We start from the raw sequence: 27,280 nt of genomic DNA on the forward strand, positions 1-27,280 counted from the left end.
TATTATGTCTGGGAAATGGATGTGTATTACACCACCATGGCTGCAGAGTATACTATCTACGTGATGCACTGCAGCAGCACACTGAAGCTACGTCTACAGCTCGTACCAAACTCTCAACCTCCACTACCGAGAAGGATAAGGGCAGTAGGTACATAGGAACACAATCACCTCCAAAGTTCCCCTCCAAGTTACAAACTATCCTGATTTGGATTGCATTGCCATCCGTTAGTCCAGGAACTCGCTCCCTAATAGCACTGCTGGAGCACATTCAGCACATGGATTGCAGTAGTTCAAGATGGCAACCAATCACCACCTCAGAGCAACTCAGAGGTGGCAATTAATGTGGCCTTGCCAGGTGTACTTGCATCTTGAATTAATTTTAAATTATTCACCCTTATTTTGTACAGCAGTGGTTAGCACAGCAGCCTCACAGCTCCAGCGACCCAGGTTCGATTCTGGATACTGCCTGTGTGGAGTTTGTAAGCTCTCCCTGTGACGGTGTGGGTTTCCGCCGGGTGCTCCGGTTTCCTCCCACAGCCAACGACTTGCATGTTGATAGGTAAATTGGCCATTGTAAATTGCCCCTAGTGTGGGGAGGTGGTAGGAGAATTGAGGGAAGGTGGGGATGTGGTAGGGAATATGGGATTAATGTAGGATTAGTATAAATGGGTGGTTGATGGTCGGCACAGACTCGGTGGGCCGAAGGGCCTGTTTCAGTGCTGTATCTCTAAACTAAACTAAAAGTTAAATTTTGTTGTGTATTTCTTGAAATTGCTCTGGGAAGATCATATCTTGTGTTTTACCATAAACGGTCTCACTGAGGTGGAAACACTGTGTATCCTGGGCCTCAGCCTGTCCCGGGCTGGTAGCTCAGCACTAACCCTCCCTCCGATGCTCCAGCTCCGAGGCTGGGACCCCTATAACAGTGAGAGACAGTCTTACCGTAAATCACCACCATCGTCTCCGTCAGCCCGCTGTGCTCCACCCGACAGGAATACTCAGCCTGGTCTTCCGGATCAAACTCTATCCATTTCCGGATCTGGTAGGTTCTGTCGTGATTGGGTAAAATCCCAGAGGACAGGGTCTCATCGATCATCACTCCATCTCTCCACAGAGTCACCTCGATGGCCTGAGGGTAAAACCCAGTGACGACACAGGACAGCCGGTTAGAACCACCCAGACGGGTAAAGGACACGACGGGAGTCACTGAGAGAGAAAAAAAGAGGAATCAGTACAAGAACCTTGAGGTACTGTGCCCCGGCTCCCCATTCACCGAACCCTCGACCCCCACCTTCCCTCACTCCCTCGCCGACCCTCGCCCCCCCCACCTCCCCTCACTCCCTCGCCACCCACCTCCCCTCACTCCCTCGCCGACCCCCGGCCCCCAATGCCCCACATTCCCTCGCCGACGCTCGGCCCCCGCCTCCCCTCACTCCCTCGCCCCCCGACTCCCCTCACTCCCTCGTCGACCCTCGCGCCCCACCTCCCCTCGCCGACACTCGCGCCCCCACCTCCCCTCGCTCCCTCGCTGACCCTCGCCCCACCACCTCCCCTCGCTCCCTCGCTGACCCTCGCCCAACCACCTCCCCTCGCTCCCTCACCCCCCCACCACCTCCCCTCGCCCCTTGACCACCTCCCCTCACTCCCTCGCCCCCTCATCACCTCCCCTCGTACCCTCGCGCCCCCCCACCACCTCCCCTCGCTCCCTCACCCCCCACCACCTCGCCTCACTCCCTCGCCTCCCCTCCCCTCACTCCCTCGCCCCCCCCATCACCTCCCCTCACCCCCTCATCCCCTCGCTCCCTCACCACCTCCCCTCGCTCCCCCCACCACCACCCCTCGCTCCCTCGCCCCCCCACCACCACCCCTCGCTCCCACACCACCTCCCCTCGCTCCCTCGCGCCCTTCACCACCTCCCCGCGTACCCTCGCGCCCCCCCACCACCTCCCCTCGCTCCCCCCCACATCCTCCCCTCGCTCCCTCGACCCCCACTTCTTTCCCTCGATCCCTCCCCCCCCCACATCCTTCCCTTGTGCCCCCCACCTCCCCTCGCCCCACCGCCGACCATCGCCCCACCGCCGACCATCGCCCCACCGCCGACCATCGCCCCCACCGCCGACCATCGCCCCCACCGCCGACCATCGCCCCCACCACCTCCCCTCGCTCCCTCGTCCCCACCACCTCCCCTCGCTCCCTCGCCCCCACCACCTCCCCTCGCTCACTCGCCCCCACCACCTCCCCTCGCTCACTCGCCCCCACCACCTCCCCTCGCGCCCAACACCTCCCCGCCTCCTCCCTTAACCCCACCACCTCCCCTCACTCCCTTGCTCCCCCTACCTCCCCTCACACCCCCCTCCTCCCCTCACTCCCTCGCCCCCACCGCCTACCCCCGGTCCCTCGCCCCCACCGCCTCCCCCCGATCCCTCGCCCCCACCGTCTTCCCCCGCTCCCTCGCCCCCACCGCCTCCCCCCGCTCCCACCTCCCTTCGTACCCTCGCCCCCACCAGTTCACCTCACTCCCTCGCCCACTCGCTCCCTCGCCCCCACCACTTCCCCTCGCTCCCTCGCCCCCAGCACTTCCCCTCACTCCCTCGCCCCCAGCACTTCCCCACTTCCCCTCGCTCCCACTTCCCCTCGCTCCCTCACCCTCCCTCGCCCTCGTTCCCTCGCCGACCCTCGCCCCCACCACTTCCCCTCGCTCCCTCGCCGACCCTCGCCCCCCCCCTCGCCCCCACCACTTCCCCTCGCTCCCTCGCCGACACTCGCCCCCCACGCCCACACCACTTCCCCTCGTTCCCTCGTCCCCACCAACTTCCCCTCGCTCCCTCGCCCCCAACAATTTGCCCCGCCCCCACCACCTCCCCTCGCTACCTCGCCGACCCTCGCCCCCACCACTTCCCCTCACTCCCTCGCCGACCCTCGCCCCCACCACTTCCCCTCACTCCCTCGCCCCCACCACTTCCCCTCACTCCCTCGCCCCCACCACTTCCCCTCACTCCCTCGCCCCCACCACTTCCCCTCACTCCCTCGCCCCCACCACTTCCCCTCACTCCCTCGCCATCCATCGCCCCCACCACTTCCCCTCGCTCCCTCGCCGACCCTCGCACCCCCACCTCCCCTCGCCGACCGTCGCCCCCCCACCTCCCCTCGCCCTCACCACCTCCCCTCGCTCCCTCGCCCCCACCACCTCCCCTCGCCCCGTCGCCGAAGCTCGCCCCGTCGCCGAAGCTCGCCCCGTCGCCGAAGCTCGCCCCGTCGCCGAAGCTCGCCCCATCGCCGAAGCTCGCCCCATCGCCGAAGCTCGCCCCATCGCCGAAGCTCGCCCTCCACCTCCCCTCACTCCCACCACCTCCCCTCACTCTGTCGCCCCCACCACCTCCCCTCACTCCCTCGCCCTCACCACCTCCCCCCCTCCCTCGCACCCACCTCCTCCCAACACCTCCTCCCCTCACTCCCTCGCCCCCCCACCTCCCCTCACTCCCTTGCTCCCCCTACCTCCCCTCACACCCCCCACCTCCCCTCACTCCTTCGCTCCCACCGCCTCCCCCCGGTCCCTCGACCCCACCGCCTCCCCCCGATCCCTCGCCCCCACCGTCTTCCCCAGCTCCCCCGCCCCCACCGCCTCCCCCCGCACCCTCGCCCCCACCAATTCCCCTCACTCCCTCGCCCCCACCACTTCCCCTCGCTCCCTCGCTGACCCTCGCCCAACCACCTCCCCTCGCTCCCTCACCCCCCCACCACCTCCCCTCGCCCCCCCACCACCTCCCCTCACTCCCTCGCCCCCCTCATCACCTCCCCTCGTACCCTCGCGCACCCCCACCACCTCCCCTCGCACCCTCGCGCACCCCCACCACCTCCCCTCGCTCCCTCACCCCCCCACCACCTCCCCTCGTTCCCTCGCCCCTCCTCACCCCCTCGCCCCCCCACCACCTCCCCTCGCTCCCTCGCCCCCCCACCACCTCCCCTCGCCCCCCCACCACCTCCCCTCACTCCCTCGCCCCCCTCATCACCTCCCCTCGTACCCTCGCGCACCCCCACCACCTCCCCTCGCACCCTCGCGCACCCCCACCACCTCCCCTCGCTCCCTCACCCCCCCACCACCTCCCCTCGCTCCCTCGCCCCCCACCACCTCCCCTCGCTCCCTCGCCCCCCCACCACCTCCCCTCGTTCCCTCGCCCCTCCTCACCCCCTCCCCTCGTTCCCTCGCCCCCCCACCACCTCCCCTCGTTCCCTCGCCCCTCCTCACCCCCTCGCCCCCCCACCACCTCCCCTCGTACCCTCGCGCCCCCCCACCACCTCCCCTCGTACCCTCGCGCCCCCCCACCACCTCCCCTCGTACCCTCGCGCCCCCCCACCACCTCCCCTCGCGCCCCCCCACCACCTCCCCTCGCTCCCCCCCACCACCTCCCCTCGCTCCCCCCCACCACCTCCCCTCGCTCCCCCCCCACCACCTCCCCTCGCTCCCCCCCCACCACCTCCCCTCGCTCCCCCCCCACCACCTCCCCTCGCTCCCCCCCACCACCTCCCCTCGCTCCCCCCCCACCACCTCCCCTCGCTCCCTCGCCCCCTCACTTCCTTCCCTCGCTCCCTCGCCCCCCCACATCCTTCCCTCATGCCCCCCACCTTCCCTTGCCCCCCACCACCCCTTGCACCCTCGCCCACCCAAATCCCCTCGCCCACCCTCGCCCCACCACCACCTCCCCTCGCTCCCTCGCCGACCATCGCCCCACCACCTCCCCTCGCTCCCTCGCCGACCATCGCCCCACCACCTCCCCTCGCTCCCTCGCCGACCTTCGCCCCACCATCTCCCTTCGCCGACCCTCGCCCCCACCACCTCCCCTCCCTCACACGCCCCCACCACCCCTCACTCCCTCGCCCCCACCACTTCCCCTCGCTCCCTCGCCGACCCTCGCCCCCCCCTCACCCCCACCACTTCCCCTCACTCCCTCGCCGACACTCGCCCCCCACGCCCACACCACTTCCCCTCGTTCCCTCGCCCCCAACAATTTGCCCCGCCCCCACCACTTCCCCTTGCTACCTCGCCGACCCTCGCCCCCACCACTTCCCCTCACTCCCTCGCCGACCCTCGCCCCCACCACTTCCCCTCACTCCCTCGTCCCCACCACTTCCCCTCGCTCCCTCGCCATCCATCGCCCCCACCACTTCCCCTCGCTCCCTCGCCGACCCTCGCCCCCACCACCTCTCCTCGCTCCCCCACCTTCCCTCATTCCCTCGCCCCCACCACTTCCCCTCACTCCCTCGCCGACCCTCGCCCCCACCACCTACCCTCGCTCCCCCACCTTCCCTCGTTCCCTCGCCCCCACCACCTCCCCTCGCTCCCTCGCCCCCACCACCTCCCCCCCCCTCCGTCGCCCCCACCACCTCCCCCCCCCTCCGTCGCCCCCACCACCTCCCCCCCCCTCCGTCGCCCTCACCACCTCCCCCCCCTCCGTCGCCCTCCCTTCGCCCCCACCACCTCCCCCCCTCCCTCGCCGACACTCGCCCCCCACGCCCCCACCACTTCCCCCCCCTCCACCACCTCCCCCCCCTCCGTCGCCCCCACCACCTCCCCCCCCTCCGTCGCCCTCACCACCTCCCCCCCCTCCGTCGCCCTCCCTTCGCCCCCACCACTTCCCCTCGCTCCCTCGCCGACCCTCGCCCCCACCACTTCCCCTCGCTCCCTCGCCGACACTCGCCCCCCACGCCCCCACCACTTCCCCCCCCTCCCTCGCCCCCCCCACCGCCTCCCCCCACTCCCTCGCCTCCCCCCACTCCCTCGCCCCCCCCCACCGCCCCCCCCACTCCCTCGCCCCCCCCCCCACCGCCTCCCCCCACTCCCTCGCCCCCCCCCCCACCGCCTCGCCCCCCCCCCCACCGCCTCCCCCCACTCCCTCGCCCCCCCCCCCACCGCCTCGCCCCCCCCCACCGTCCCCCCCCACCGCCTCGCCCCCCCCCACCGTCCCCCCCCACCGCCTCCCCCCACTCCCTCGCCCCCCCACCACCGCCTCCCCCCACCGCCTCCCCCCACTCCCTCGCCCCCCCACCACCGCCTCCCCCCACTCCCTCGCCCCCCCCCACTCCCTCGCCCCCCCCACCGCCTCCCCCCCACTCCCTCGCCCCCCCACCGCCTCCCCCCACTCCCTCGCCCCCCCACCACCGCCTCCCCCCACTCCCTCGCCCCCCCACCACCGCCTCCCCCCACTCCCTCGCCCCCCCACCACCGCCTCGCCCCCCCACCACCGCCCCCCCCCACTCCCTCGCCCCCCCCACTCCCTCGCCCCCCCCCAACCGCCCCCCCCCACTCCCTCGCCCCCCCCCACCACCACCCCCCCCACTCCCTCGCCCCCCCCCACCACCACCCCCCCCACTCCCTCGCTCGCCCCCCCCCCCCTCACTCCCTCGGCCACCACCTCCACTCACCAACACTCAGTTCTCGCTGTCCGTACTGCAGAAATTTCCTCAGCCATTCAAAACACATAACCTCCAGGTTGTGTTTGCATTGCTGTTTGTTAGCGCTGTTCTGGTTCAACTTGCTTTGGATGCCCTGCGCCCATGGGACCGGAGTCTCCCACACAATGTTATCCTTGTCAAAGTTCATGAAGTCTCGTCCGTCCCATCCCGTCTGAACAAACGCATTCCTGGTCCCATCATCCCGCAGCTCACAGCCGAGTTGGATCTGGTACGTGTGGATCCCTGTCAATCAGGCGCACACAGCCAATAAAGCAGATCCGACTGGGAGGCCACGCCCACTATTGCACAGCCAATCAAAAGCAGTATCACCGGGAGACCCCGCCCACTACGTCAGCCAATGAAAACTGGCCTCACTGGGAGACCCCGCCCACACTGCCTGTCCCACATCTCCTGGGGAGCTGCGGCTATTTAAAGGGCCCCTTTGTATTTTAAGGACATCGCGTTTGCCAGTCTTTGGATAAATGTTCATGAAGTGATGTGAGGCCGCTCGCTTTGACTGCCGGCTCTGCTCTGGGAGACGGAGCCACGTTTCTTGTTATCCTGGCTCCCGCACTATTCCCGACTTTTCCCCATCCCCGCCCGGATCCCTCATCCCACAGAAAGAGGCAGAGTGAGGCGGAAGGGTGAAGACTCACCTTCCGACTGGTTGGACTGGGATGTGAGTATTGGGAGGTAGATTTTAGAATACATCTCCTGCCTCTGCATGAGCTCTGTCTTCTGCATCCAGGACTCAGGCCCCTCGCTTTCCACCATCCACTGCTCCCGGGGAATCAACTGCTTCCGATCGCTGTCGTACATAACAAACTGGACATCGTCAACATAACCAACACCCACAAACTCCGGGAAACCGGGAATCGGAGTCATGCGGGTAGCGAAATACCGGAGAGAGTGAGAGCCTGAAAAACAAAGAGAAACATCAGGACACAAACCCCAAAACACCAATATAAGAAATTGTAGTTTTAAGGATATTATTAAATTACTAGAAATAGTTGTAGGAGAAATGCTGGGACTTTGTCTTCTTAGCAAAGGTTCTTTCTTTCTCGCTCACTTCAAGCAATTCTCCAACTATATGCTCAAGGTAAGAACATAAGAAATAGGAGCAGGAGTAGGCCATTCGGCCCCTCGAGCCTGCTCCACCATTTATTAAGATCATGGCTGATCCGACTGTGGCTTTAACTCCACTTTCTTGCCACCACCACCCCAGTAACCTTTTGACTCCCTGGAGGATCAAAAATCTATTTCACTCGGCCTCCACTGCTGTCTGGGGAAGAGAATTCCAAAGATTAACAATCCTCCGAGAGAAGAAATTCCATCTCATCTCCATCCTAAAAGGGAGACCCTTTATTTTGAATACGTGTCCTCTAGTTCTAGATTCCCCCATGAGGAGAAACATCCTTTGAGCATCAGCCCTGTCAAGTCCCTCAGAAACATATGTTTCAATAAGATCACCTAAATCATCTAACTGCAATAAGTATAGGCACAACCTGCTCAACCTTTGCTCAGAAGACAAACCCCTCATCCCAGGAATCAACCTAGTGAACCTTCTCTGAACTACTGCCAATGGAGGTATATCACTCCCTCAGCAAGGAGGGCAAAATTATACTGAGTAATCTAGGTGCAGTCTCAGCAATGGCCTGTACAATTGTAGCAAGATTGCCCTATATATTCCATCCTCCTTTCAATAAATAGCAAAATTCCAATTGCCTTCCTAATTACTTACTTACTACTTACATGCTAACTTTTTGGGATTCATGTACAAGAACACCCAGCTCCCTCTGTACCGCAGCTTTCTGCATTCTCTGTTTTTTCATTCACAGGATGTGGGTGTTGCTGGCTAGACCAGCATTTATTGCGTATCCCTAATTGCCCTTGAGAAGGCAGTGGTGAGCTGCCTTCTTGAATCGCTGCAGTCCTTGGAGTGTAGGTATGCCAATAGTGCTGTTAGGAAGGACGTTCCAAGATTCTGACCCAGCGACAGAGAAGGATTGACAATATATTTCCAAGTCAGGATGCTGTGTGGCTTGGAGGGGAAATGCAGCTGGTGGTGTTCTCATGCATCTGTTGCCCTTGTCCTTCTAGGTGGTAGAGGTCACGGGTTTGGAAGGTGCTGTTGAAGGAGCCTTGGTGATTTGCTGCAATGCATCTTTTAGATGGTGCACACTGCTCCGAATAAATAATCTGCTTTTCTATTCTTCCTGCCAAAGTGGCTAATCTCACATTTTCCCACTGTTACAACCAGGTGAGAAAGGTGTCTAGGGGTTTTTTACGGTCTTCACCTGGTCTTATTATAACAGACTTTAATTTTAAATGCACTGTGTTTTGAGCTTCTCCCTTTGTGAATCCTTGTTCACAGTTTTCCAATTATATGGCAAAGAAATTTGCATAAACAGGCTTCCTTAGGTGTAAAGAAGAAAAGTGTAATTTATTAAACCTTAAACTGAAACTCTAATATGGTTAATGCTGATGGATACACGATGTGTCCACGCCAGCATGCACACACGATACACACATGCAAATAGGGACAGAAAAGAGTAGAAGAAAAATAAAATGGAGAGGTTTGAGGCAGTCTCTAAAGGGTATTTTTTTGTTACTGTTTCTGTGGCTGCAGCTTGCTGTAGAGTCCTTGATTGTAGACAGCTCTTACTTTTCATTGTAAGAGCTTAAATCTTGTTCACTGCAACAGACTTTTCTATCTTGGGATTCAGATGTCTTCAGTGCTTCCGAAGCTGGTGAAAGCGAGATTAGAGCAGGCAGGAGAGGTGTTCTCAGTCCAGGAGCTAACAGCCTTCTGATTTTCAAACATTCTGTTGGAAACTCTAATTCAAAAATCTCCAACAGTCAGTCAGTCATGTGACCAAACTGTTCTGACCACATCTGTTTGTGTATTCGGCCATCTTAGTAGTTATGGAATGCTTCAATGTCTGGTAATCAAAAGTGGATTAAATTGGAGCAGGGAACAGCTCCTTTGTTCTTTGAAGTACTGTCTGTGGATATGTTAATGTCTCTCTCCAGCCAAAGATTTCAATAGTTTTTTAAAGTAAGTTCTATCTTCACCATCAGCAGTTTAAAATCAATGTTCATGCGATGAAATGATTTTTCCTCCTTTCTTGGCAGGTAGGGTTTGCCTGACACCACATTATACTCCATCTGCCAAATTTTTGTCCACTTACTTAACTGATCCATATCCCTTTGCAGACACTTTGTCTTCCTCACAACTCACTTTCCTAGCTATCTTTGAATTGTCTGTAAATTTGGCTACAATACACTCACTCCCTTCATCCGTCATTAATATAGATCGTAAATACTTGAGGCCCCAGCACAGATCCCTGTGGCAATCCACTAGTAACAGTTTGGCAGTCTGAAAATGCCCCATTTATCCCGACTATCAATTTCTTATTAGTTAGAAATCCTCTATCTATGCTAATATATTACCCTCAACACCATCAGCTGTTATCTGTTTAGTAACCTTTTATGTGGCACCTTATGGAATGACTTTTGGAAATCCAAATACACTAGATCTACTGATTCCCCTTTATCTACCCTGCCTGGTACATCCTTAAACAACTCCAATGAATATGTCAAACACAATTTCAGGTTCATAAAACCATGTTGACTCTGCCTGATTTGTATTATGATTTTCTAAATGTCCTACAACTACTTCCTTAATGCCGGATTCTAGTATTTTCCCAATAACAGATGTTGGGCTAACCGGCCTACAGTTTCCCACTTTCTGACACCACCCCCACCAAAACTTTCTTGTATAGGGGTGTTACATTTGTAGTTTTCCAATTCGCTGGGACTTTTCCAAAATCTAGGGAATTTTGGAAAGTTACAACCAATGCATCCATTATCTCTGCAGCCACTTACTTAGAGATACTAAGATGCAGGCCATCAGGTCCAAGGGACTTGTCAGCCTTTAATCAACAGCCAAGATGGATTGTATTTGCCAGTTGATCGTTGTCTAAATTACCTAGCTGGAGACATAGCTCTGCCAGGCACATGCCTTTGTGTGGAATATACCTGGCCCAATCAGATGGGGCCTCATACCCATATATCTAAATGACTATCTGGTGAAACTAATGAGATGACTTCAAGGGCTGGGCACTGAAAAAGGTGGGGTTTTCATTACGTACCTGTCTCTGAACAACTGGATAATTGGAATGGGAAGATGTAACCAAACGAGTGATTGGAATGGGACAACCACCAGCCCTAAAAATAGAGTATATAAACAAGCTGTTCAAAAGGAAAAAAAGGACAGGTTGAAGGGAGGAGGCGCTTTAGGGTTGCTCGCTTCCAGTTAACACCCTGATCAGCCTGAAGGGGTGAAAGTGGTTTAAGAGATCGTTACAGTAGGGGGCAGTGGCCAAGCCATTCTGTCTGTCCAATCCACGAACTGTATGCCTTCTCAGCTGTCAGGGGTCATATGTCTACTATAGCGATTCGGATGATGTGTTGTATTTGAACTGTAACTTCTCAATAAACTGCATTTAAACCTTTAAACTGAACCACTTGTGACTGCTCAACTCTTCTGAATAATCTGTTACTCGTGATCAAATCTTACGCAATCATCAAAGAGAGTTCAGAGCATGAACTCCAAAACACCAACCCCACACAGAGAGACACATCAGAACATGACCCCCAAATACCAACCTCACAGAGAGACAGGTATCCGGGCATGAACCCCAAAACACCAGCCCCACAGAAAAAGAGACATCAGGGCATGAACCCCAAAACACCAGCCCCCCACAGAGAGATATCAGGGCATGAACCCTAAAACATCAATGCCACACCTCCAAACCCACAAAGAGAGAAAGAGGTGTCCATACCCCACAATCTCCCTCCCCAACCTCCGACCGTGCTCTCTAAGCCTGTGATCTCCCTCCCCAAAATCTCACTGGCCTCCCCATCAGAGACTCTGTGAACTCATGTCTCACCTGTTCCTCCTCCAGTCCCCCCACAATCTAACCTAATTTGGGGGTCATGTCCTGATGTGTCTCTCTGTGTGGGGTTGGTGTTTTGGAGTTTATGCTCTGAACTCTCTTTGATGATTGTGTAAGATTTGATTATGAGTAACAGATTATTCAGAAGAGTTGAGTAGTGATGGGCGGCGCAGTGGTTAGCACCGCAGCCTCACAGCTCCAGGGACCCGGGTTCGATTCTGGGTACTGCCTGTGCGGAGTTCTCCCTGTGTCTGTGTGGGATTTCGCTGGGTGCTCCGGTTTCATCCCACATCCAAAGACTTTCAGGTGATAGGTAAATTGGCCGTTGTAAATTGCCCCTAGTGTAGGGAGCTGATAGGGAATATGGGATTACTGTAGGGTTAGTGTAAATTGGTCGGCACAGACTCGGTGGGCCGAAGGGCCTGTTTCAGTGCTGTATCTTTAAATAAATAAAATTACCTGGAACTTGGTGCACTAACCTTTCAATACATTAAAGGTGATATATAAATATAAATTATTGTTATAATCTGTGTGGCCTCCTCCTGCAGCATCATCTACAATATGATGAGCTCTGAGACCCAAAATCTGCAGCTTCTTGGAGCTCAGCATTGGAGTGCGGACTGTTAACACCATGTGAGGTGGGGGAGCTCTTGAATATAACCCCAGAGAATTTTATATCGAAGTTTGCTGTCGACACTAAGTCGGGTGGCTCAGTAAATTGTGTGGACAGGAGGCAGGAAGTTACAAAGAGACACTGACAGATTAAATGAATGGGCAAAACTATGGAAGATGGAGTTCACTGTGGGGAATATGAGATCATCCACTTTGGGTCTAAGAAAGATAAATGGGTATATTTTCCATCCGGTGGGAAACTTGAACCTGGGGAGAGCAAATGGAGAAATCATTACAGACCTGTGGACAGGGACAATAAGGATTTGGAAAGCTGGCCTTTATCTTGAGGGGACTGCAATACAAAGGGGTGAAAGTTATGTTCCAGTTTATATAAAGCTCTGGTCAGACTCCATCTGGAGTAACTGTGTTCAGTTCTGGGCCCCGGACCTCAGGAAGGATAGATTGGTCTTGGGGAGAGAGCAACACAGATTCACCAGAATGATCCTGGGAGTTAGAGGGTTAAATTACGAGGCCATGTTGTTTAGACTCGGCTTGTATTCTCTCCATTATGGAAGATTGAAGGTGATGTGATCGAGGTGTTTAAAATGTTACAAGGATTTGATAGAATCAATATGAAGAAACGATTTCCCCTAGTGGGGGAATCAAGAACGAGGAGACATAATCTTAAAATTAGAGCCAGACTGTTCTGGAGTGAAATCAGGAAGCACTTCTTCACACAAAGAGCAGTGGAAACCTGGAACTCTCTTCCCCCAAAAGGCTGTGGATACACGGGATCGATTGATGCTTTCAGAGCTGAGATAGACTTTTGTTGGATCAGTGTCTCGACGGAGATTGAGCAAACGTAGGAAAATAGAGTTGAGACATAGATCAACCATGATCTAATTGAATAATGGAACAGGCTCAAGGGGCTGAATACTCTACTCCTGTTCTTATGTTCCTCTCTCTCCATCTCTCCTGCCCCATATCCCTGTCCCTCAGTCCGCTGTCCACACCCTGCTCCCACCATGGTCTCTCCTTCTCCAGCCCCAGTACCGAGCCTGCTCCCGTCTCCTTCAGACTCCATTACCCACTGAGCAAGGGGAAATGCTCCGGTAAAAAGAATAACAGGGAAGGTGAAGGGTAGGGGAGATTAAATGACAAAAGGGTTGATGGTGGAAAGCCAAAGGGAGTGGCAATGGGACAAGTAAAGAAACAAAAGTTGAGTCTGGAGGTGTAAATGACGGAATCATGAACAGCTGCTTCCGAAAGCAAAAACAATAGAAAAACGAGTTAAAATCAAAATCTGCAAAAAAAAAGGAAACAAGAAAGGGGCCAGAGATGACAATCTGAAATTGTTGAACTCAATGTTGAGTCCAGAAGGCTGTAAAGTGCCTCAATGAAAGATGAGGTTCAGTTCCTCGAGATTCAATTGAGCTTCATTGGAACAGGAAGCCGAAGACAGAGAGATCAGAGTGGGAGCAAAGCGGAAAATTACAATGGAAGGCTGCTGGAAGCTCGGGATCCTGCTTGCAGATTGAACAGAGGTGTTCTGCAAAGCAATCACCCAATCTGCATTTCATCTCCCAAATGTAGAGCAGACCACATCGTGAGCAGTGAATACAGGAGACTAAATTGAAAGTACACAAAAATTGCTCTTTTACCTGGAAGGACTCTGTGGCCTTGGAAAGTGAGAAGGGAGGAACTAAATGGACAGGTGTTACATCTCCTGTGCTTGCAACGGAAAGGGGCCCAGGAAAGGGGAGAGGCTGTTGGGGGTGATTGAGGAGTGGACCAGGGTGTCGTGGAGGGAACTGTCCCTTTGGAATGTTGAAACTGGAGGGGGGAGATGCATTTGGTGGTCGTATCATGCTGGAGGTGGTTCAAATGGCCAAGGATGATCTGTTGAATACGGAGGCTGGTGGGGTGAAAGGTGGGGACAAGGGGAACTTCATCATGGTTCTGGGAGGGGAAGGGGTGAGGGCAGAAGTGCAGGAAATGGGACGGACACGGTGGGGGGACTCCTTGGTTGAGGAAAAAGGAAGACATATCGGAAGCATTGGGATGAAAGGTTGCATCATCAGAACAGATATGATGGGAGACGGAGAAACTGGGAGATTGAAATGGAGTCGGAGTGTGAGGAAGAGTAATCGAGTTAGCTGAAGGAATCAGTGGGCCTATTGTGAATATTGGCTGATTGTCTCCATTCCTGGATGTAGGCTGAGAGGTCAAGGAAGGGAAGAGTTGGAGATGCAACATGTGAAGGTGAGTGAAGGGTGGAAATTGGAAGTTGATGCAATTTTCCAGATCAGTGTGATATCAGGAAATGGCACCAATACACTTTGTTTCCAATTTCCACTGATGAAAGGTCACAGACCTGAAACTTTAACTCTGTTTCTCTCTTCACAGATGCTGCCAGACCTGCTGTGCATTTCCAGAACTGTTTTAATTTCAGATTTCCAGCATCTGCATTATCTTTTATTTTAGCGATTTAATTAAAGCTCTTTCAATCTAGTATACTGTATTCACTGCTCAGAATGTGATCTCCTCTGCAATGTGGAGAAAGCAGATTGGGTGACCGCTTTGCAGAACATCTCCATTCAGTCCGCATGCGTGACCCAAGCTTCCCGTTCCGTTATTTTAATTCTCCACCTTGATCCCACTCTGACATCTCTGTCTTCAGCCTCATACACTGTTTCAATGAAGCTCGAGGAACAGAACCTCATCTTTCAATAAGGCATTTGACAGCCTTCCAGACTCAACATTGAGTTCAACTATTTCAGATTGTAATCCCTTCCTTTTTCTTTGCGGGTTTCAGTTTTACTTTTGTTTTTATTCCTTTTCTTTGCTTTAGAAGGGCAGGTTTTCATGATTTTGCCAATCACACCTCCTCTTTACTTGTCCCATTACCACTCCCTTTGGCCTTGCAGCAACAACCCTTTTTTTCATTTAATCCCTTCTCCCGTCCACCCGATTACAGACATTCCCTTTTGCTCTATTTCCAACCTTCCCCGTTCCACCTGCTTAAACCCGATTACATTCCGAACATTTCCCAGTTCTGACAAAAGGGCATCGATCTTAAACGTTGGCAGTTTTGGCATCATCTGTAGAGAAATTGTTGAGTATTTCCAGCATTTTCTATTTTTATTCAGATTTCCAGCAACCACAGTATTTTGCTCTTGTATTGATGCCCCAGTATCCAGCCTGGCACTGTCCCTCTCACACCCCATTACTCACTGACTGAGGATTAATGCCCCAGCACCCAGTCTAGCACTATCCCTCTCACACACCATTATTTACTGACTGAGAACAACAAAGAACAAACAAGCCTGTGCCGATCCAGATCCTCTATCTAAACATGTCGCCTATTTTCTTAGGGTCTGTATCTCTTTGCTTCCTGCTCATTCATGTATCTGTCTAGATACATCTTAAAAGAAGCTATCGTGCCCGCGTCTACCACCTCCGCTGGCAACGCGTTCCAGGCACCCACCACCCTCTGTGTAAAGAACTTTCCACACATATCCCCCCTAAACTTTTCCCCTCTCACTTTGAACTCGTGACCCCTAGTAATTGAATCCCCCACTCTGGGAAAAAGCTTCTTGCTATCCACCCTGTCTATACCTCTCATGATTTTGTACACCTCAATCAGGTCCCCCCTCAACCTCCGTCTTTCTAATGAAAATAATCCTAATCTACTCAACCTCACTTCATAGCTAGCGCCCTCCATATAAGGCAACATCCTGGTGAACCTCCTCTGCACCCTCTCCAAAGCATCTACATCCTTTTGGTAATGTGGCGAACAGAACTGCACGCAGTATTCCAAATGTGGCCAAACCAAAGTCTTATACAACTGTAACATGACCTGCCAACCCTTGTACTCAATACCCCGTCCGATGAAGGAAAGCATGCCGTATGCCTTCTTGACCACTCTATTGACCTGCGTTGCCACCTTCAGGGAACAATGGACCTGAACACCCAAATCTCTCTGTACATCAATTTTCCCCAGGACTTTTCCATTTACTGTATAATTCACTCTTGAATTGGATCTTCCAAAATGCATCACCTTGCATTTGCCCTGATTGAACTCCATCTGCCATTTCTCTGCCCAACTCTCCAATCTATCTATATTCTGCTGTATTCACTGACAGTCCCCTTCACTATCTGCTACTCCACCAATCTTAGTGTCGTCTGCAAACTTGCTAATCAGACCACCTATACTTTCCTCCAAATCATTTATGTATATCACAAACAACAGTGGTCCCAGCACGGATCCCTGTGGAACACCACTGGTCACACGTCTCCATTTTGAGAAACTCCCTTCCACTGCTACTCTCTGTCTCCTGTTGCCCAGCCAGTTCTTTATCCATCTAGCTAGTACACCCTGGACCCCATGCGACCTCACTTTCTCCATCAGCCTACCATGGGGAACCTTATCAAACGCCTTACTGAAGTCCATGTATATGACATCTACAGCCCTTCCCTCATCAATCAACTTTGTCACTTCCTCAAAGAATTCTATTAAGTTGGTAAGACATGACCTTCCCTGCACAAAACCATGTTGCCTATCACTGATAAGCCCATTTTCTTCCAAATGGGAATAGATCCTATCCCTCAGTATCTTCTCCAGCAGCTTCCCTACCACTGAGTTCAGGGTCACTATAATAATGCTATAATTACCTGGATTTTCCCTGCTACCCTTCTTAAACAAGGGGACAACATTAGCAATTCTCCAGTCCTCCGGGACCTCACCCGTGTTTAAGGATGCTGCAAAGATATCTGTTAAGGCCCCAGCTATTTCCTCTCTCGCTTCCCTCAGTAACCTGGGATAGATCCCATCCGGACCTGGGGACATGTCCACCTTAATGCCTTTTAGAATACCCAACACTTCCTCCCTCCTTATGTCGACTTGACCTAGAGTAATCAAACATCTGTCCCTAACCTCAACATCCGTCATGTCCCTCTCCTCGGTGAATACCGATGCAAAGTACTCGTTTAAAATCTCACCCATTTTCTCTGACTCCACGCATAACTTTCCTCCTTTGTCCTTGAGTGAGCCAATCCTTTCTCTCGTTACCCTCTTGCTCCTTATATATGAATAAAAGGCTTTGGGATTTTCCTTCACCCTGTTTGCTAAAGATATTTCATGACCCCTTTTAGCCCTCTTAATTCCTCGTTTCAGATTGGTCCTACATTCCCGATATTCTTTCAAAGCTTCGTCTTTCTTCAGCCTCCTAGACCTTATGTATGCTTCCTTTTTCCTCTTAGCTAGTCTCACAATTTCACCTGTCATCCATGGTTCCCTAATCTTGCCATTTCTATCCCTCATCTTCACAGGAACATGTCCCTCCTGCACGCTAATCAACCTCTCTTTAAAAGCCTCCCACATATCAAATGTGGATTTACCTTCAAACAGCTGCTCCCAATCTACATTCCCCAGCTCCTGCCGAATTTTGGTATAGTTGGCCTTCCCCCAATTTAGCACTATTCCTTTAGGACCACTCTCGTCTTTGTCCATGAGTATTCTAAAACTTACGGAATTGTGATCACTATTCCCAAAGTAGTCCCCTACTGAAACTTCAACCACCTGGCCGGGCTCATTCCCCAACACCAGGTCCAGTATGGCCCCTTCCCGAGTTGGACTATTTACATACTGCTCTAGAAAACCCTCCTGGATGCTCCTTACAAATTCTGCTCCATCTGGACCTCTAACACTAAGTGAATCCCAGTCAATGTTGGGAAAATTAAAATCTCCTACATCTTTCCATAATCTGTTTACATATTTGTACCTCTATCTCACGCTCGCTGTTGGGAGGCCTGTAGTACAGCCCCAACATTGTTACTGCACCCTTCCTATTTCTGAGTTCTGCCCATATTGCCTCACTGCTCGAGTCCTCCATAGTGTCCTCCTTCAGCACAGCTGTGATATCCTCTTTGACCAGTAATGCAACTCCTCCACCCCTTTTACCTCCCTCTCTATCCCGCCTGAAGCATCGATATCCTGGGATATATAGTTGCCAATCATGCCCTTCCCTCAACCAAGTCTCAGCAATAGCAATTACTTATTAAGGGTTAAGCCCAAGTACCCAGTCTAGAACTGTCCCTCTCACACACCATTACTCACTGACTGAGGGTTAATGCCCCAGTACCCAGTCTGGCACTGTCCCTCTCACAATCCATTACTCACTGACTGAGGGTTAATGCCCCAGTACCCAGTCTAGCACTATCCCTCTCACACCCCATTACTCACTGACTGAGGGTTAATGCCCCAGTACCCAGTCTAGCACTATCCCTCTCACACCCCATTATTCACTGACCAAGGATTAATGCCCCAGTACCCAGTCTAGTACTATCCCTCTCACACCCCATTACTCACTGACCAAGGATTAATGCCCCAGTACCCAGTCTAGCACTATCCCTCTCACACCCCATTACTCACTGACCGAGGGTTAATGCCCCAGTACCCAGTCTAGAACTGTCCCTCTCACAATCCATTACTCACTGACCAAGGATTAATGCCCCAGTACCCAGTCTAGCACTGTCCCTCTCACACACCATTATTCACTGACTGAGGGTTAATGCCCCAGTACCCAGTTGGCTCTGTCTCTCACACCCCATTAAGAACATCAGAAATAGGAACAGGAGTAGGCTATTCGGCCCCTCAAGCCTGCCCTGCCAATCAATAAGATCACGGCTGATCTGCCCAAGACCTCAACTCCTCTGCCATGCCAGCTCCTCATAGCCCTCAACTCCCCAATATTTCAAAAATCTACCTCTTTTTTAAATACTTTCAGTGATCTAGTCTCCACAACTTTCTGGGGGAGAGAATTCCAGACATTCACTACCCTCTGAGAGAAGAAATTCCTTCGCATCTCAGTTTTAAATGAGTGTCCCCTTATTCTGTAACTATGTCTCCTAGTTTGAGATTCCCCCACTAGTGAAACATCTTCTCAACATCTACCCTGTAAAGCCGCCTCAGTATCTTGTACCTTTCAATAAGATCACCCCTCATTCTTCTAAATTTCGAATGAATAAAGGCCTAACCTGTTTAGCTGTTCTTGATATGTCAACCCCTTCATCCCAGGAATCAGCCTCGTGAACCTCTTTTGAACTGCCTCCAATGCCAGTAAATCCTTTCATAAATACGGGGACCAAAATTAGACGCAGTACTCCAGGTGCGGTCTCACCAACACCCGGTACAGTTGTAATAAGATTTACCTATTTTTAAACTCCAACCCCCGAGCAATAAAGGCCAAAATTCCTTTTGCCGCCTTAGTTACTTGCTGCACCTGCATGCTAACTTTGTGTTTCATGCACAAGAACACCCAAATCCCTCTGTGCATTTAAATAATAGTCTGCCTTTTGATCTCACACTTCCCCACATTAAACTCCATCTGCCAGGTTTTTGCCCACTCACTCAACCTATCTATATCCCCTTTCAGATTCCTTATGTCCTCATCACAACATGGCTTCCCACCTATTTTGTATCATTAGCAAATTTGGATATATTACACTCTGCTCCCTCCTCCAAGTCATGAATATAGATAGTAAATAATTGAGGCCCCAAGCCTGATCCTTATGGCGCTCCATTAGTTATGTATTTCCAACCTGAAAAAGACCCATTAATCCAGAATCTGTCTTCTGTGAGTTAACCAATCCTCAATCCATGCTAATACATTACCTCCAATACCATGAGCTCCTATCTTGTGCAATAATCTTTTATGTGACACCTTATCAAATGCCTTCTGGAAATCTAAATACACTCCATCTACCGGTTCCCCGTTATCCCAAATAACTCTAGCAAATCTGTCAAACATGATTTCCCTTTCACAAAACCATGTTGACTCTGTTTGATTACGTTAAGCTTTTCTAAATGTCCTGCTATTTCTTTCTTAATAATGGACTCCAGCATTTTCCCAATGACCGATGTTAAGCTGACTGGCCTGTAGTTTCTTGCTTTTTGTTTCCCTCCCTTCTTGAACAGGGGCATCACATTAGTGGTTTTCCAATCCGCTGGACCCTCCCAGAATCCAGTGAGTTCTGGAATATTTCGACCAATGCCTCCACTATCTCTGCAGCCACCTCCTTTAAAACCCTTGGATGTAGGCCATCAGGTCCTGGGAACTTGTCTGCCTTTAGCCCCATTAGTTTGTCAAATACTTTGTCCATCGTGATAGAGACTGTTACAAGATCTTTCCTCCCATTAGCTCCTTGCTATCTGATATCTGTGGGATGTTTATAGTGTCCTCCACCGTGAAGACTGATGCAAAATATTGGTTTAAATTATCTGCCATTTCCCTGTTCCCCGTTATCAATTCTCCAGTTGCATCCTCCAAGGGTCCCACACTCACTTTAGCTACTCTCTTTTTATATATCCGTAGAAGCTCTTGCTGTTTGCTTTTATATTTTTTGCCTATTTACTTTCAGAATCAATTGTCTCCCTCATTATTAGCTTTTTAGTCATCCACTGCTGGTTCCTAAAAAATTCCCTGTCGACTGGCCGACCATTAGTTTTTGCTGCTTTTTTAAAAATTCATTCATGGGATGTGGGCGTCGCTGGCCAGGCCAGCATTTATTGCCCATCCCTAATTGCTTTTGAGAAGGTGGTGGTGAACTGCCTTCTTGAACCGCTGCAGTCCATTTGGGGTAGGTACACCCATGGTGCTGTTAGGAAGGTTGTTCCAGGATTTTGACCCAGCAACAGTGAAGGAACAGCAATATAGTTCCAAGTCAGGATGGTGTGTGACTTGGAGGGGAACTTGCAGGTGGTGGTGTTCCCATGTACTTGCTGCCCTTGTCCTTCTAGTTGGAAGAGGTCGCGGGTTTGGAAGGTGCTGTCTGAGGAGCCTTGGTGCATTGCTGCAGTGCATCCTGTAGATCGTACACACTGCTGCCACAGTGCGTCAGTGGTGGAGGGAGTAAATGTTTGTAGATGGGGTGCCAATCAAGTGGGCTGCTTTGTCCTGGATGGTGTCGAGCTTCTTGAGTGTTGCTGGAGTTGCACCCATCCAGGCAAGTGAAGAGTATTCCATCACTCTCCTGACTTGTGCCTTGTAGATGGTGGACAGGCTTTGGGGAGTCAGGAGGTGAGTTACTTGCCTCAGGATTTCTAGCCTCTGACTTGCTACTCCAGTTCAGTTTCTGGTCAATGGTAACCCCGAGGATGTTGATAGTGGGGGATTCAGCGATGGTAATGCTGTTGAATGTCAAGGGGAGATGGCTAGATTCTCTCTTGTTGGAGATGGTCATTGCTTGGCACTTGTGTGGCGCGAATGTTACTTGCCACTTATCAGCCCAGGCCTGGATATTGTCCAGGTCTTGCTGCATGTCGACACGGACTGCTTCAGTATCTGAGGAGTCACGAATGGTGCTGAACATTGTGCAATCATCAGCGAACATCCCCACTTCTGACCTTATGATTGAAGGAAAGTCATTGATGAAACAGCTGAAGATGGTTGGGCCCAGGACACTACCCTGAGGAACTCCTGCAGTGATGTCCTGGAGCTCAAATGATTGACCTCCAACAACCACAACCATCTTCCTTTGTGTTAGGTATGACTCCAGCCAGCGGCGGGTTTTCCCTCTGATTCCCATTGACCTCAGTTTTGCTAGGGCTCCTTGATGCCATACTCGGTCAAATGCTGCCTTGATGTCAAGGGCAGTCACTCTCACCTCACCTCTTGAGTTCAGCTCTTTTGTCCATGTTTGAACCAAGGCTGTAATGAGGTCAGGAGCTGAGTGGTCCTGGCAGAACCCAAACTAAGCATCACTGAGCAGGTTATTGCTAAGCAAGTGCCGCTTGATAGCACTGTTGATGACATCTTCCATCACTTTACTGATGATTGAGAGTAGGCTGATGGGGCGGTAATTGGCCGGGTTGGACTTGTCCTGCTTTTTGTGTACAGGACATACCTGGGCAATTTTCCACATTGCAAGGTAGATGCCAGTGTTGTAGCTGTACAGGAACAGCTTGGCTAGGGGCGCGACAAGTTCTGGAGCACAGCTTTTCAGTACTATTGCCGGAATATTGTCAGGGCCCATAGCTTTTGCAGTATCCAGTGCCTTCAGTCGTTTCTTGATATCACGCGGAGTGAATCGAATTGGCTGAAGTCTGGCATCTATGATGCTGGGGACTTCAGGAGGAGGCCGAGATGGATCATCAACTCGGCACTTCTGGCTGAAGATTGTTGCAAATGCTTCAGCCTTATCTTTCGCACTGATGTGCTGGGCTCCCCCATCATTGAGGATGGGGATATTTGTGGAGTCACCTCCTCCAGTTAGTTGTTTCATTGTCCACCACCATTCACGGCTGGATGTGGCAGGAGTGCAGAGCTTAGATCTGATCTGTTGGTTATGGGATCGCTTAGCTCTGTCTATCGCATGCTGCTTACGCAGTTTGGCATGCAGATAGTCCTGTGTTGTAGCTTCACCAGGTTGACATTTTGAGGTATGCCTGGTGCTGCACCTGGCATGCCCTGCTGCACTCTTCATTGAACCAGGGTTGGTCTCCTGGCTTGATGGTAATGGTAGAGTGGGGGATATGTCAGGCCATGAGGTTACAGATTGTGGTTCAGTACAATTCTGCTGCTGCTGATGGCCCACAGCTCCTCATAGATGCCCGGTTTTGCATTGCTAGATCTGTTTGAAATCTATCCCATTTAGCACGGTGATAGTGCCACACAACACGATGGACGGTATCCTCAATGTGAAGGCGTGACGTCGTCTCCACAAGGACTGTGCGGTGGTCACTCCTACCAATGCAGTCATGGACAGAAGCATCTGCAGCAGGCAGATTGGTGAGGACGAGGTCAAGTATGTTTTTCCCTCGTGTTGGTTCCCCCAGCACCTGCCACAGACCCAGTCTAGCAGCTATGTTCTTTAGGACTCGGCCAGCTCGGTCAGTAGTGGTGCTACCGAGCCACTCTTTGTGATGGACATTGAAGTCCCCCACCCAGAGTACATTCTGTGCCCTTGCCACCCTCAGTGCTTCCTCCAAATGGTGTTCAACATGGAGGAGTACTGAGTCATCAGCTGAGGGAGGGCGGTAGGTGGTAATCAGTAGGAGGTTACCTTGCCCATGTTTGACCTGATGCCATGAGACTTCATGGGGTCCGGAGTCGATGTTGAGGACTCCCAGGGCAACTCCCTCCGTACTGTATACCACTGTCCCGCCACCTCTGGTGGGTCTGTTCTGCTGGTGGGACAGGACATACCCGGGGATGGTGACGGCAGTGTCTGGGACATTGCCTGTAAGGTATGATTCTGTGAATATGACTATGTCAGGCTGTTGCTTGATTAATCTGTGGGACAGCTCTCCCAACTTTAGAACAAGCCCCCAGATGTTAGTAAGGAGGACTTTTCAGGGTCGACAGGGCTGGGTTTGCCGTTGTCGTTTCCGGTGCCTAGGTCGATGCCAGGTGGTCTGTCCAGTTTCATTCCTTTTTAATGACTTCGTAGCGATTAGGTACAACTGAGTGGCTTGCTAGGCCATTTCAGAGGGCATGTAAGAGTTACCCACATTGCTGTGGGTCTTGAGTCACATGTATGCCAGACCAGGTAAGGACAGCAGATTTCCTTCCCTGAAGGACATTAGCGAACCAGATGGGTTTTTACAACAATCGACAATGGTTTCGTGGCCATCATTAGACTAGCTTTTAATTCCAGATTTATTAAACAAATTCAAATTCCACCTTCTGCTGTGGTGGCATTCGAACCCATGTCCCCAGAGAAATACCCTGGGTCTTTGTATGCCTTAGTTTTTGATTGGATACTCTCCTTGACTGCCTTTGTTAACCATGAGTGGTTCATCGTTCTCATCAGGTCCTTCTTTTTGGCCGCGATAAATTTTTGCTGAGCATTATGAAATATTTGCTTAAATGTCTGCCACTGCTCATCCACTGACCTTCCTGTGAGTCTATTTTCCCAGCCCGCTTTAGGCAACTCTTTCTTCATACCTCCGTAATTGCCCTTGTTTAAGTTGAGGACACTGGTTTGAGACCCGAGTTGCTTGCCCTGAAACTGAATTTGAAATTCTACCATGTTGTGATTGCTACCCCCTAGAGGATCCTGAACTACGATATCTCTTATTAATCCTACCTCATTACACATTACTAGATATAAAATAGCCTGTTTCTTGGTAGGTTCTGCAACGTATTGCTCTAAGTAACAATCCCTGATGCACTCTACAAATTTCTCTCCCATGTTATCTCTGCTAATCTGATTTGTCCAGTCAATATTAAGAGTTGGTGCAGGAGGGAGGGTTTTAGATTCCTGGACCACTGGGACCTGTACAAGCGGGACGGTCTGCATCTGAACCAGAGGGGGACTAACATCCTTGCTGGAAGGTTTGCTGGTGCTGTTGGGAGGAGTTTAAACTAATTTGGCAGGGGGAGGTGACGCAGACTCCTAGCAGAATAGGGACACAGCTAAACACAGGAAAGCAAGCAAGCCAGAGGGAATACAGCGGAAGTAAGTTTCAAGGGAGTAAGACCAGGATGGATGGCCTCTACTTTAATGCCAGGAGTATTACAGGTAAAGCGGATGAGTTAAGGGCAAGGATTGACACGTGGAATTGTGATATAGTAGCCATCACGGAGACATGGCTGAGGGAGGGGCAGGATTGGCAGCTCAATATCCTGGGATATACAATCTTCAGGCGAGACAGAGGAAGGGGTAAAAGAGGGGAGGGCATTGCAATATTAGTTAAGGAGTCAGTTACTGCAGGAAGGAGAGATGATATCTTGGAGGGGGCATCAAATGAAGCTTTATGGGTAGAGTTTAGGAATAAAAAAGGGACAGCCACATTGCTAGGTGTTTATTATAGACCCCCAGATAGTCAGCAGGAAATTGAGGAGCAAATATGTGCACAATTCGCAGAGGTGTGTAAAAATAATAATTCTTTGGCCTCCTTATCTCGAGAGACAATGGATACGCGCCTGGAGGTGGTCAGTGGTTTGTGAAGCAGCGCCTGGAGTGGCTATAAAGGCCAATTCTAGAGTGACAGGCTCTTCCACAGGGGCTGCAGAGAAATTTGTTTGTCTGGGCTGTTGCGCAGTTGGCTCTTCCCTTGCGCCTCTGTCTTTTTTCCTGCCAACTACTAAGTCTCTTCGACTCGCCACATTTTAGCCCCGTCTTTATGGCTGCCCACAGAGGTGTGTAAAAATAATAATAGGGTAATTATATTAGATGATTTCAACTTTCCCAACATTAATTGGGATAGTCATCGTGTTAAGGGCTTAGATGGACTGGAGTTCTTAAAATGTATACAGGAGAACTTTTTAGCTCAATATGTAGAGGGTCCAACAAGAGAAGGTGCAGTGCTGGAGCTAATTCTTGGGAATGAAGCCGTACAGGTGGTTGATGTGTTGGTGGGGGTGCATTTTGGTGATAGCAACCACAACATGGTAAAATTTAAGCTTGTTATGGAGAAAGAAATAGACAAGTTGCAAAAAAAGGTTTTGGATTGGGGGAGAACGAATTTTAGTATAATAAGGCAGGATCTGGCCAAGGTAGACTGGAAAGAGTTACTTGTCGGGAAATCTGCAGAAGAACAGTGGGGTGCATTCGAAAAGGAAATGGGGAGGGTACAGGCCCAACATGTTCCCTCTAGGGTAATAGGTAGGAGCAACAAGCCCAGAGAACCATGGATGACCAGAAACATTCAGGGTACGATGAGAAGGAAAAGAGAGGCTTTTAGCAAATACAAGGAGAGCAAATCAACGGAAGCATCAGTGGAGTACAGAAAGTGTAGGATGGAGCTTAAGAAAGCAATTAGGAGAGCAAAGAGGGGATATGAGAAAGCTCTGGCTGGTAAAAGCAGGGAAAATCCCAAGATATTTTATAAGCATATCAATGGAAAGAGGATAACCAGGGAAAGAGTAGGACCCATTAGGGACCAATGGGGAAATCTGTGGGTGGAGCCAGAGGACATTGGTAGGGTGTTGAATGAATACTTCACATCTGTCTTCACCCAAGAGAATGAGGATGTAGATATGGAACTCAAAGAGACTGTGAGGTTCTTGAGCAAATTGTCATAGGGAGTGACAAAGTATTGGAGGTTTTGGCAGGCTTAAAAGTGGACAAATCTCCAGGTCCAGACGATTTGTGTCCCAGGATGCTGTGGGAGGCGAGGGTGGAGATTGCAGGGGCTCTGACCTTAATTTTTAATTCCTCTTTGGCCACGGGGGAGGTGCCAAAGGACTGGAGAACAGCTAAAGTGGTCCCACTATTTAAGAAAGGTTGTAGAGATAAGCCAGGGAACTACAGACCAGTGAGTCTCATGTCAGTGGTAGGGAAACTATTGGAGAAAATTCTGAAGGAGAGAATCTATCTCCACTTGGAGAGCCAAAATTTGATTAGGAATAGTTAACATGGCTTTGTCAGAGGGAGGTCATGCCTAACAAATTTGATTGAATTTTTTGAGCATGTGACCAGGTGTGTCGATGAGGGTAGTGCAGTTGATGTAATTTACCTGGATTTCAGCAAAGCCTTTGACAAGGTCCCACATGGGAGACTTATCAAGAAAGCAAATGCACATGGGATACAGGGTAACTTGATGAGATGGATTCAAAATTGGCTTAGCGTAGGAGACAGAGAGTGATGACAGACGGCTGTTTTAGTGACTGGAAGCCAGTGTCCAGTGGCGTACCACAGGGATCTGTGCTGGGTCCCCTATTGTTTGTCATTTATATAAACGACATAGATGACTATGTGGGGGGCAGGATCAGTAAGTTCACGGATGACACAAAGATTGGCCGAGTGGTTAACAGTGAGGTTGAGTGTCTTGGGTTACAGGAAGATATAGACGAGATGGTCAAGTGGGCAGAAAAGTGACAGATGGAATTTAACCCTGAAAAGTGTGAGGTGATACACTTTGGAAGGAGTAATGTGACACGGAAGTATTCAATGAATGGCCTGACACTGGGAAGTTCCAAGGAACAAAGGGAACTTGCCGTGTTTGTCTATAGATCTCTGAAGGCAGAAGGGCAGGTTAATAGGGTGGTGAAAAAGGCATATGGGACACTTGCCTTTATCAATCGAGGCATAGATTACAAAAGCAGAGAGGTCATGTTGGAGTTGTATAGAACTTTGGTAAGGCCACAGCTGGAGTACTGTGTGCAATTCTGGTCGCCACATTATTGGAAGGTTGTGATTGCACTGGAGGGGTTCAGAGGAAATTCAGCAGGATGTTGCCTGGGATGGAACATTTAAGCTATGAAGAGAGGTTGGATAGGCTTGGGTTGTTCTCGCTGGAGCAGAGAAGA

General features: G+C 51.6%; 1 protein-coding gene across 1 annotated transcript in view; it reads right to left on the reverse strand.

Annotated features, from left to right (window-relative positions):
- Nucleotides 1-27,280, reverse strand: part of LOC137346251 (major histocompatibility complex class I-related gene protein-like) — a 58,911-nt gene that overhangs the window by 24,251 nt on the left and 7,380 nt on the right. The window contains exons 2-4 of the mRNA XM_068009699.1: nucleotides 7,107-7,367; nucleotides 6,421-6,693; nucleotides 943-1,206 (exon numbers count right to left, since the gene is read on the reverse strand). Of these exons, the coding sequence (XP_067865800.1) occupies nucleotides 943-1,206; nucleotides 6,421-6,693; nucleotides 7,107-7,367 (798 nt within the window). The remainder of the gene's footprint in view (nucleotides 1-942; nucleotides 1,207-6,420; nucleotides 6,694-7,106; nucleotides 7,368-27,280) is intronic.

This window comes from Heterodontus francisci, chromosome 29, assembly GCF_036365525.1.
Source record: "Heterodontus francisci isolate sHetFra1 chromosome 29, sHetFra1.hap1, whole genome shotgun sequence".
NCBI lineage: Eukaryota > Metazoa > Chordata > Chondrichthyes > Heterodontiformes > Heterodontidae > Heterodontus > Heterodontus francisci.